At 45.5% G+C, this 12,815-nt stretch overlaps 1 protein-coding gene across 1 annotated transcript in view; it reads left to right on the top strand.

Moving 5' to 3' along the window:
* LOC138293765 (uncharacterized) overlaps positions 1-11,667 on the top strand; it is a 45,701-nt gene extending 34,034 nt beyond the window's left edge. The window contains exon 4 of the mRNA XM_069233107.1: positions 9,055-11,667. Within this exon, the coding sequence (XP_069089208.1) occupies positions 9,055-10,106 (1,052 nt within the window). The 3' untranslated portion in view covers positions 10,107-11,667. The remainder of the gene's footprint in view (positions 1-9,054) is intronic.
* The last annotated feature ends 1,148 nt before the right edge of the window (positions 11,668-12,815 follow it).

The following is a 12,815-nucleotide window of genomic DNA, read 5'->3' as shown; positions in this document are numbered from 1 at the left end:
AAATATACACAGAAAAGCAAATCAGGTAAGTAACACGGTTAGAAAGTAGCGCAAACACTGTAGAATACAATATGATGCAATAGGCCTAGGGGGTAAAACAAACCATATACTAAGAAAGTGGAATCCGAACCACGAATGGACCCTTAGGCTATTGTAGTGTGTAGAGGGTTGCTGGGAGTGTAAGAAAACACTAAGGGTGTCCAAGATACCCAACGCCAAGACCATGGAAAGTAGGAGTAAAGTACTACTATTACCCCAGAAATACACTAAAGTCGTGATAAGGGATTTTGCAAAGACCAATACAGATTACAAAGCACTGAAGACAGATTCCTGGACCTGAGGACCTGCAAATGAAGGGAACCAAGTTCAAGAGTCGCAAAAGTGTCCAGGGGGGGCATGAGCCCACTAAACCCCGGATGAAGGTGCACAATGGCTGCCTCCAGATAGAAGAAGCTGAAGATTCTGAAACAACGAAAGGTGCTAGGAACTTCTACTTCGTGCAGATGTCCCACGGAGTGCTGGAGGATGCAGAGTTGTTTCCTTGGCAAAATACAGCAAACTAGCCTTGCTAGCTGCAAGAGTCACAGTTGAAGAAAAAGAGTGCTGCCCAGGCCCAGGAATGACCAGGATGTCTCCACTTGGGAGAGGAAACTGAGCAACGTAGAGAGCCCACGCACAAGAAGGTAGCACCCGCAGAAGTCCTTGAACACAGATTCAAGAAGTCTGAACACAGCGGTCATCTCAACACTGCAAAAGAGAGTCCCACGACACCGGAGATCACCTCAGGGAGCTGAGCATCGCAGGACAGAGTGCTGGAGACCTAGGCTTGGCTGTGCATGCAGGATTTCATGGAAATGTGCACAGATGCCCTTGTAGCTGCATTTCATGCAGTGCAGAGGATTACTGTCTGGAGAGGAGAGGCAAGGACTTACCTCCTCCAAATTTGAACAATTGGACCACTGGACAGTCTGGGTCACTTGGGTCCACCACCTGTGTTCCAGGGGCCACGCTCATCAGGATGAGAGAGGTCCCAGAGTACCAGTGACGCTGAAGTTTGATGCCTGCTGAAACAGGGGGAAGATTCTGTCAACCCACGGGAGATTTCTTCGTGGCTTCCAGTGCAGGATGAAGGCAGGCAGCCCCCAGAGCATGCACCACCAGGAAACAGTCGAGAAAGCCATCAGGATTAGACGCTACAATGTCGCTGGTAGTCTTCTTGCTACTTTGTTGCAGTTTTGCAGGTGTCCTGGAGCAGTCAGCGGTCGATCCTTGGCAGACGTCGAAGAGGGAGGTGCAGAGGAACTCTGGTGAATTCTTTCAAGTCATTATCTGAGGAAAAGCCCACTGGAGAGACCCTAAATAGCCCTCAGAGGAGGATTTGCCACCTAGTGAGATAAGCACCTATCAGGGTTGGTCTCTGACATCACCTGTTGACACTGGCCACTCAGAGGCCTCCATTGTGCCCTCACACCTCTGGATCCCAGAGGTCTGCAACACACTGGAGGAGCTCTGGGCACCACCCCTGGGGTGGTGATGGACAGGGGAGTGGTCACTCCCCTTTCCTTTGTCCAGTTTTGCACCAGAGCAGGGACTGGGGGTTCCCTAAGCCAGTGTAGACTGGCGTATGAAAGGAGCACACCATCTTTGCCCTTCAAAGCATTTCCAAAGGCTGGGGGAGGCTACCACTCCCCAGCCTTCAACACCTATTTCCAAAGGGAGAGGATGTAACACCCTCTCTCAGAGGAAATTCTCGTTCTGCCTTCCTGGGGCTGGGCTGCACAGAACCCAGGAGGGCAGAACCCTGTCTGAGGGTTGGCGGCAGCAGTAGCTGCAGAGAAAATCCCAGAGAGATGGTTTGGCAGTACCCCGGGTCCATAGTGGAGCACCGGGGGTGCATGGAATTGGCTCCCCAATACCAAATTTGGAATGGGGGGACAATTCCATGATCTTAGACATGTTACATGGCCATATTCGGAGTTACCATTGTGGAGCTACATATAGGTATTGACCTATATGTAGTTCACGCGTGTAATGGTGTCCCCGCACTCACAAAGTCCTGGAAAATGACCCTGAACCATGTGGGGGCACCTTTGCTAGTGCAAGGGGGGTGCCCTCACACTTAGTAACTTTGCACCTAACCTTCAGCAAGTGGAGGTTAGATATATAGGTGACTTATAAGTTGCTTAAGTGCAGTGAAAATGGCTGTGAAATAACGTGCATTATTTCACGCAGGCTGCAGTGACAGTCCTGTGTAAAGGTTTGTCTGAGCACCCTGTGGGTGGCAAAAGAAATACTGCAGCCCGTAGGGATCTCCTGGAACCCCAAAACCGTTGGTACCTAGGTACCATATACTAGGGAATTATAAGGGTGTTCCAGTGTGCCAATTGAAATTGGTAAAAGTGATCACTAGCCTACAGTGACAATTTTAAAGGCAGAGAGAGCATATGTACTGAGGTTCTGATTAGCAGAGCCTCAGTGACACAGTTAGGCACTACACAGGTATACACATTCAGGCCACAAACTATGAGCACTGGGGTCCTGGCTAGCAGGATCCCAGTGAGACAGGCAAAACACACTGACAAATAGGGTTTTCACTATGAGCACTGAGGCCCTGGCTAGCAGGATCCCAGTGAGACAGGCAAAAACAAACTGACATACATGGAAAAATGGGGGTAACATGCCAGGCAAGATGGTACTTTCCTACAAACACCATCAACCATACAGTGTGCAGCTGAAATAGCTGATCTGATAGTACTAATGGATCAATATGCTAATCCTTTAGAAGCAAGGTAGGTCAGAAAGTTAAGAACATGGACTACATTAGCTTCCACGGGATTGCAACTCCTTTGCAAACACCAACGGGCCCATCGACCCCAAGCTGACCTGTAACGCTTAGACATGCTGGGAGCCCATGCTTTTGATTATAGGTCTTCAGCTTGTTGCGACCTGAGACCAACTATCGTCCCCGTACATTCTCTACGCCGTCAATGATAGAGAGCCTTCCAGAACCATCTGATGAGGAATATTGTCCAGATTGAGAAGCAGCAAGGGAAACAGGGGGAAGAGTTGGACTGGAGAATCCCAGGAAAGTTTTAGAGGAACTGAAAACCAAACTTGGGATTTCCAAATTGTCCTGTTTGCTGGCGATGTACATGAGCGGACGTTCGAATAATCATTGCAAAGGAAGGGAAGGCATAACTTTTCTCCTGACTCCAATCCTGAAGGAAAGCATCTGTGGCAGTCGCCAAAGGGTCTGGTTTTCAACTGAAAAGTCTGGGAAGCTGGTGAGCCAACCTGGATGCAAAAAGATCAACTGTAAACGGACCCCATAAATCCTAGAGATGAGAAAACACCTCCGGCTGGTGTCTGACTCGATTATGAGATCCGGAGCACAGACAGAGATTGCTCTTCCGTTCCAAGCCTCTATGTGTGATAGCCACCAACGTATTTCTTCTATTGATTCTTATGAGAGTAGAACTTTCTGAGAATAAGTTAAACCTTTGCAGAGCTGGGACGCCTTTAGATGTTGAAAAGTCTGATAATGGAGAGGACCGGGAAAAATTGCTTGTAGAGAAGAGGAGAGGAGTCCCACTTGGCGGGCAATCTGCTGAAGTGAAACCAATTGTTTGGTCAGAGTAAGTCGCAATTTGTGACAAATCTTTGCCATCTTTCGAGATTGAAGACTTAAGGTGGCGGATGTCGAGTCTATAGTGAAACCTAGGAAGACTGCTGTTTGTGAAGGAATTAATAAAGATTTTGACTCGTTTATAACAATCCCTAGGTCTTGTTATAAGTTGACAGTTATCTGAAGTTGGACAGAGAGTTTCCTGAGACATTGAGCCAGGAGTAACATGTCCTCGAGATAAACAATTAATCGTATCTTCTGCTCTCTGAGATGTTCCACAACGGGCCTGAGGACGTTTGTGAAGCACCAAAGTGCTGAAGAGAGACCGAATGGAAGGGTTGTGAACTCGAAAGTTTGATTTTGCCAGATGAACCGAAGAAAACACCTGTGCGGCGTAAGATGGGTATGTCCGATAAGCGACTTTTCGATCTAGACGAGCTAACCAATCCAGAGGGTGCAAGACATCACGAAGAAGGTGAATCCCTTACATTTTGAAATGGCGATAAATCAACCATTCGTTGAATTCTCTTAAATTGATGACTGGTTGTCGACCTCCATTGGCTTTGTCTACTAGGAATAGATTGCTGATGAACCCCTGAGGGTGCAGCACCATCGGAGAAATAGCTCCTTTGTCCGACAGTGGCGTAACCTCAGCGTCCACCAGAATGGTATCTTGACACGAAAAAACAAAGGGACTTGGACGTGAAACCTGTTTGGGAGTGCCAACAAATTCTATCTGAAAACCCTTTATTATCTGCAAGACCCAGGCATCCTTTGTTATTGACTTCCATGCCTTGGTAAAATCCGCAAAGCGGCCACCTACTTTTAGAAGGGAAGAAAGAATAGGAACTGGATGTTGAAGCTCCTATGTCACCTCGATACCTGAAGCTTCTGCCATTTGTGGGGTAGATGTTGGCAAATCTGGAATGATCTTGTAACTGGCTTTGCTTGGAGCCTTGTCCTCTGTATGAGGTATGTGCCTGAGCACAGCCGGCCGAGCGGCCCCTGCCTAAACTGGCTCCGTGGAAAAAATGGGTGGGAAAAACCCTCTTCATAGACGATTGCGCCTTACCCACGGAAGTGACAGTGTTTACAATCTTTCCCAGTTCTTTTATGAAGGGTTCACCAAATAATGCACCTGGAGCCACAGCGCCCGCTTCTCATTCAGCTAGATCTCCCAATTTGAGATCCACTTTAATGAGGAGAGAGCGAAGACGCTCAGTAGAGAGAGTGTACAACTTGCATTGCCCCAACAAATTATAGCACGTTGAGCCCAACCTGAGAGGATGTCAGGAGAGACAAGCACACCCGAGGTCTTAGCGTCCTTCGCCATGTCTAATATTTTTGTTAAGGGGCCTAAAACATCCAAGAGCTTATCTTGACATGCCCGCCATGACCTATCTATTCCCTTTTTTGGGTCCTTTATGAATATTTGCAAAAATGTAGACATTTTCGAGTCAAGTTGAGGAGTTATGGCTAATTGGTTAGCTATAGAAGGGCAGGGTCACTCAGCCCTAAGGCAATTACAGGATTCCTTCTTATAATTCGTGACCTTGTCAGACGGGACCCATTCGGAAGACCTAGGATGGCTAATTTCATCTGGATCTAACATGTCAGAAATATCCAGTGTGGAATCGTGAGGAGTAGGTTGAGAGGTGAAGGGAAGCCACGGTCCGGAAGGACCGGCATCATCATCATCATCATCATCATCCTGATCCCTAGAGGGGTCAGTATATCGAAGGGACAGAGAGTGTGGTTAAACGGTCAGGGAACTTGTAGGGTGTAAAGAAAGAGAGGGATCAGGAAGGGATAAAAGGGAATTTTTAACACAATTGAAAACATAGTGATCAACTCCTTCACGACGACGCGTTGCTGGAGTCGCAGCACTGGTAACGGATTGAGAATCAAGGGGTAGAGGTGGCCTTGAGGGGCCTAGGTTAGAGGCTGTAAATTTTGCACAGTCACGTGCAATTTCTTGAGAAAGTCTGTCCTCAAGAGGACCAATTGCCTCAGAAACTGCTCTATAAATAGAGGCATCAACAGCATCAAAAAACTCATCGCCATCAGTTAATTCCATATTGAAATATATGAGGGGATTCAAATGATAATTATTTGTGTGTATGTATATGTGTATATATGTGTGTGTGTGTATATATATATATATATATATACATGACAATTAGTAATACAAGCTGGGTGTCAGTTGAGGGTAAAAAGTGTGAATTTACACTGACGGAAAAGGTCTTCAGCCTGGAACACCTCTCCCCAGTGCAAAGATGTTCTAAAAGGGGAACCACATATATATAAATATGTAATTATTAAATATATAATTAGATATATAGAAATATTTGCCTCGGAGTGTGTCCCTAAAGGGCAGAAATGCCCAAATACTGACCCTGCAGGGTATATAAAAAAGTAAAAATAGTACAGACCCCTGTGAATATGAGGCGTTCAAATAGCCCAAATTATAGACCCTTTAGAAAGGGCGTCACCCTACAGGCTGATAGCTGAGAGCGACACACACAGCTGGAAGGGGGCACGCAGCTTCGTTCCCGTTATCCGACAGGACATGAAGCCGCGTGTTCAACTCTGCACATCTCCTCAGCGCGAGTGTTCGAATGGGTGCCACATGGTGGCCTTCAAACACCGCATGCAGTGCACAACTCGAAAAACAATTGCGAAGGAGCGATAACATTCCCGCGATGTTAAACATTAATAAAATAAAAAGGTCAATGAAATTAGCATAGTGAACATAAAAAAAAAATCTTGAAAACACTGAGCAATTAATCAAACAATGAAACAGAGTAAAGGAAGTAAACTTATCTCGGCCGCGAGCAGCAAAGAAAGAGGAATGCTGGAAACAGACAATGGACTGTATTATGGATTGCCTGTTCCTGATTGGTTTTGCTTATATATTTTGATTGGTTCTTTATTGTACTCCCATTCCCAAGCTTTCATGGGAATAGGAGTTCTTGTTTTAATGTTCGGCTGCTATTTAATAAAGTGGAGAAAGAAGGCATAATCCTCATCTCCGGTCCTGACCCAGAATTTGCCAGAAATATGCTCTCCTTTTAGCTTCTGGGGCACCTTCGATAACCTCTATGGGAAAATCATGAGACAACTGTTTTTCTCAAACATGATTCATTAAATCCCAGGAGGGTAAAATCACCTTAGAACACACCACAATTCCTAAAATTAGAATTGTAGCTTTAACAAATGACTTATATTGTAACTAAAATCTGTTATCACCTTTTATATGTTCTCCTTTTTGTGATCCTTAAGACCTGCCATTCAATACAATGTATTTCATCGGGGCTATCATGCATATTGGTCCCAAGATGGCTGTCATCACTTTCTGGTTGAAGTGCTGACAGCCAATCAGATCTCACAGTGAGATCTGTGCTTAGGCTCCGCCCAGATATATAATTCAGGATTTCCTTTAATATCTCAGACTACTGAACAGATTTACACCAAATAAGAACGGGCATTGGCAAAGCCAATAGGGCTCGCCTTTGTGAGAGGTAGTTGTTTTCTAGTGTAGGTATTTATTTGTGAGTCAGTTTTGTAATTTTAAATTGTTTTATTGCATATACAAATGTTCACTTGAAAGTTATGTGTGACCAGTATTTTAATATTGATTGCGTTAACCTGATAATGAGTGTTCTCATAATATGCCATTCATAGGAAGTGTAAATAACCAGTGTTACTAATGCCAAATTTAGCAGCACTCTATTTATCGACTTCAGAAGGCAAAACCCTTGTGTTTACCTTGCCAAATGTGTAGCTTGTGAACGGTTGCTGACAGCACTATTGTCAATATGAGCCCTTAACTCACTGAGCCGAGATTGCTGTACGGCTACTGTTATATGGCGAGGGATTGCTAAACTGGAGACCTGCGCCTGATGGCCTTACAGTCTTTAAGACAAACCCCACACATTCTTTACTCAAGACATTTCCTGTTGGCAGAGTGCGAGGAGGGTGGAAGCTGGAGTGTACAAACAGCTAGCTGCTTCAATATCACTTGCTTTGAATGAACAGCCACGCAGGCACTGTTCTCCTCAATATATAGCTTCATTGGTGCTCTTGCTTCTGTTAGCGCTTTACGAGTGCTGATGCAGTTCATTCGCCATTCCATTTTGGGCCTCGTGTCTCCAGCACACCGCTGGCTACTCATCGTCTGCACGTACAAGCTCACATACTACAGGACAGGCACCTGGTGTGCTGAGGAATGGAATGCCACATTGTGCAGTTTTTTAAACCTTGACTCGTATGAGAAGAGAATGCAACAAAGATCTGATGTCATTTGCAGGAATGCAGTGGACACTTCACCAAACTGCGCAAGCGAACAGTAGTAAAAAATAAGTAATAAAAAACAGAGTAACGCTAGGCTGCCTGACCGCGACTGTATGGCCCTGCGAAGACGGCACTCTCCAACTGAGGACACTTTAAGGAACAGAGCAACAATGTGAATTTTAATCAAAGTATACTGTTGGGCGAGAGAGCAACCCCCTGTAGAGGAGCACACAAGGGACTCACCTGGAGAACACATGCACTTGTGGAGTGCTTTAAACAATGAACAGCTTAGCTGCGGGAGGGGCAGTAACATTCTTCATGAGTGACATCCAAGGTTTGTCATCGGTAAGGCTGTTGATGTTCATGTGAAGCTTAAAAACCTAACGTGGTTGCAGCAGTAGACTGATGTATGGTGGGTCCATCCTGTAACTTCTATAAACAGTGCACTTCATGTCATTTTGAGTTTGCTGCTTAGAAGTGTTATGACTGGTAAGTTTTGTTGATTTTCTTTGCATCTAATTGTGCTATGATGCTCATTAATTCTAATCTTTCCCGACCTTGTGGTCATGGCTGCATAGAACATTTGACATGGACAGTGAATTAAGTATACGCGGTTGTTCGTATTGTAATTTGTATGGCCCCGTATTTCCCACGTACGGAGTAGGCCTAAGTCAAGCTCCTTGGTCGCTTCTGTCAGCCAGTAAATGTTGCAGTCGCCACAGGGACAATGTCCCCTTATCTTGGGAAAGCCCCTTAATAGTGCACATCACTGAGTCGGGGTAGACTTCAGTCCCCATTTAGAATGTTCCAGTTCTTATTAATGATCCTTTGATGTCATTGGATCGTGGGGTGAAGTTACCCTATAAGTACACAGACTAGAGCTAGCGTATCCCAGGTCCCTGCTGTGGTTCAATCTCTGCAGTGAGTGCTTATTGTGAAGCACTTGACTCACTACGTCACTGCACTTCCTGTGAGCGGCCTTGCCACCATTTGTGTCTCAAAGTGAACTGTGACTCTTCTTGTTGGAATGTACATATTTTCCTGAATTCTACCTGTCCACTCTTCCATATTATAACTGCAGCTTTTTCAGGAAATATTTTCCATGTGTAATTTTCCGTCTTCTTTTCATTCTGCAGCTCAACAATCACACTTAGAAAGTATGGATGGGGAAGAGAGCCATAAAAGTTCTGGAGGCAAGAAGAACTTTATTCAAAATATCTACTTAAGAAAACGCCGCAGAATGCACATGAGGGGGAGACACTTTGCTTGCAATGTGTGTGAAAAAGGATTTATCACTAAAACACTTCTTGTGAGGCACAAAAAAGTACACACCAGCCTCAGGCCATATCCCTGCACCAAGTGTAAAAAGTGTTTCACTCAAAAATCAACTTTTTTACAGCATCAAAGAACACACACAGGAGAGAAGCCTTATAACTGCACTGCATGTGAGAAGAGCTTCAATCAAAAGTCAAATCTTCTACAGCACCAAAGAGTACACACAGGAGAGAGGGCTTATACCTGCACTGCATGTGAGAAGAACTTCAATCAAAAGTCACATCTTGTACGGCACCAAAGAGTACACACAGGAGAGAGGGCTTATACCTGCACTGTGTGTGAGAAGAGATTCAATCAAAAGGGAAATCTTCTACAGCACCAAAGAATACACACAGGAGAGAAACCTTATCACTGCACTGTGTGTGCCAAGAGCTTCACTCAGAAGAAAACTCTTCATGAGCACCAACTCATACACACAGGAGAAAAGCCTTATAGCTGCACTGTGTGTGAGAAGAGCTTTACATGTAAGCAAAGCCTTTATCAGCATCAACGCACACACGCAGGAGAAAAGCCATATGGCTGCACTGTGTGTGAGAAGAGCTTTACATGTAAACAAAGCCTTTATCAGCATCAACGCATACACACAGGAGAAAAGCCTTGGAGCTGCTCTGTGTGTGAGAAGAGCTTCAATCGAAAGTCAACTCTTCTACAGCACCAAATTATACACACAGGAGAGAGACCCTATCACTGCACTGTGTGTGCCAAGAGCTTCACTCGAAAGAAAATTCTTCATCAACATAAATGCATGCACACAGGAGAACATGCTTATGGCTGCACTGTGTGTGAGAAGAGCTTCAATCGAAAGGCAAATCTTCTGCGGCACCAAAGAACACACACAGGAGAGAGGCCTTAACTCTGCACTGTGTGTTCCAAGCACTTTGCTCAGAAGAGAACCCTTCTACGGCATCAAAGCCTACACACAGGAGAGAGGCCTTACCACTGTGCCAAGTGTAAGAAGAGCTTTGCTCAAAAGGCACATCTTCAATTGCATCAATGTTAACACACCGGAGAGAGGACTTATAGCTGCACTGGGTGTGAGAAGAGCTTTACTCGAAAGGCACATCTTCTGCGGCACCGAACAATGCACACTGAGTACCTTATAATTGTACAGTATATGCCAAAAGCTTTACTCTAAAGGACATTTTCTGCCACATCAAGTGGTACAAACAAGATAGATCCCTTTTTAGCTGTAACAAGATTTTGTTAGGTTTACCCCATAAATCACTGCAGCTCTGTATTTTGTCCTTTTGACCTCATAATTCGCTGTAACTATCTTTTCACCTACTAGTCCTATAAACCAAAACAACTCTAGATTGTATACTGTTGATCCTGTAATGCACAGTTTTACTTGTATGTTGTAACTTATCGGGGCCTATGGTGAAAGAGGCTTAATGAGTAGTTCAGTTGTTGGATGAATATTTAATGAGTCACACATGTTTTTCTGTGTACCTTAGCAGATTAGCAGGTTCCACTTGTCCTCCACCTTTCCACAGCAGATAGCTGGGAGCTTCCATTTATTAAAGGCAATTTCTGGAATATCAATCAATCAGTCAGTTTTTATAAAGCGCAACTACTCACCTGTGAGAGTCTCAGGGCGCTGCCCTCATAAAGGGTGTTTAAATCAGAATAATCTTGCACACTCTCAGAGGTTTCTTTTCCTGCAGAACCCTCCCTGCTGTATCTTTCCTAAACACCCTCTGCTGGCCCTGCTGATTCTCTACTGTGTGCAAAAATGCATGAGAAATGTGCTCAGTTAGAACAAGAAAGCAAGCAAATGGAGAGGCAGCTACTTGAAGCCAAAAATAACGTAACCATGCTGTCTTGTTAGAATAAATTACTGCAGGATAAAGGGGATACTTATCAGGCTGTTGCAGAAAAGGCAGCTGTTTGCCTTTGTAGGCGGCTGTCCTGGTTTATAGTGGGTACCTAAGGTACTTACAACTTATACCAGGTCCAGTTATCCCTTATTAGTGAAATGTAGCCAGTGTCTAGCAGCTTAGGCTGTCTAGGAGTAGACGTAGCTGAGCAGCCAAGGCTGAACTAGGAGACGTGCAAAGCTCATGCAATACAACTGTAGTCACACAGCACTTACACACAAGAAAGACAATAATCAGTGTTACCAAAATCAAAGGTACATTATTTTAGTGACACAATGCCAAAAAATATCTTAGATGCTATACTCCCTTACGAGGTGTGAGAAAGTAGCCTCTTTCTAGCCTTGTTAACCCCACTTTTGGCCTGTTTGTGAGTATATGTCAGGGTGTTTTCACTGTCTCACTTGGATCCTGCTAGCCAGGGCCCAGTGCTCATAGTGAAAACCCTATGTTGTCAGTATGTTTGTTATGTGTCACTGGGACCCTGCTAGCCAGGACCCCAGTGCTCATAAGTTTGTGGCCTATATGTGTTCCCTCTTTGATGCCTAACTGTCTCACTGAGGCTCTGCTAACCAGAACCTCAGTGGTTATGCTCTCTCTGCTTTCCATATTTGTCACTAACAGGCTAGTGACTAAATTTACCAATTCACATTGGCATACTGGTACACCCATATAATTCCCTAGTATATGGTACTGAGGTACCCAGGGTATTGGGGTTCCAGGAGATCCCTATGGGCTGCGGCATTTCTTTTGCCACCCATAGGATGCTCTGACAATTCTTACACAGGCCTGCCAGTGCAGCCTGAGTGAAATAACGTCCACGTTATTTCACAGCCATTTACCACTGCACTTAAGTAACTTATAAGTCACCTATATGTCTAACCTTCACCTGGTGAAGGTTGGGTGCAAAGTTACTTAGTGTGTGGGCACCCTGGCATTAGCCAAGGTGCCCCCACATAGTTCAGGGCAAATTCCCCGGACTTTGTGAGTGCGGGGACACCATTACACGCGTGCACTATACATAGGTCACTACCTATGTACAGTGTCACAATTGTAACTCCGAACATGGCCATGTAACATGTCTAAGATCATGGAATTGTCACCCCAATGCCATTCTGGCATTGGGGTGACAATTCCATGATCCCCCAGGTCTCTAGCATAGTACCCGGGTACTGCCAAACTGCCTTTCCGGGGTCTCCACTGCAGCTGCTGCTGCTGCCAACCCCTCAGACAGGTTTCTGCCCTCCTGGGGTCCAGGCAGCCCTGGCCCAGGAAGGCAGAACAAAGGACTTCCTCTGAGAGAGGGTGTAACTCCCTCGCCCTTTGGAAATAGATGTGAGGGCTGGAGAGGAGTAGACTCCCCCAGCCTCTGGAAATGCTTTGATGGGCACAGATGGTGCCCCTCTCTGAATAAGCCAGTCTACACCGGTTCAGGGATCCCCCGGCCCTGCTCTGGCGCGAAACTGGACAAAGGAAAGGGGAGTGACCACTCCCCTGACCTGCACCTCCCAGGGGAGGTGCCCAGAGCTCCTCCAGTGTGTCCCAGACCTCTCCCATCTTGGAAACAGAGGTGTTGGGGGCACACTGGACTGCTCTGAGTGGCCAGTGCCAGCAGGTGATGTGAGATGCTCCTTATGATAGGCTCTTACCTCTCTTGGTAGCCAATCCTCCTTCCTAGGTAGCCAAAC

This window comes from Pleurodeles waltl, chromosome 4_2 (assembly GCF_031143425.1).
Source record: "Pleurodeles waltl isolate 20211129_DDA chromosome 4_2, aPleWal1.hap1.20221129, whole genome shotgun sequence".
Lineage (NCBI taxonomy): Eukaryota > Metazoa > Chordata > Amphibia > Caudata > Salamandridae > Pleurodeles > Pleurodeles waltl.
This window is presented reverse-complemented; position numbering and strand designations above follow the sequence as displayed.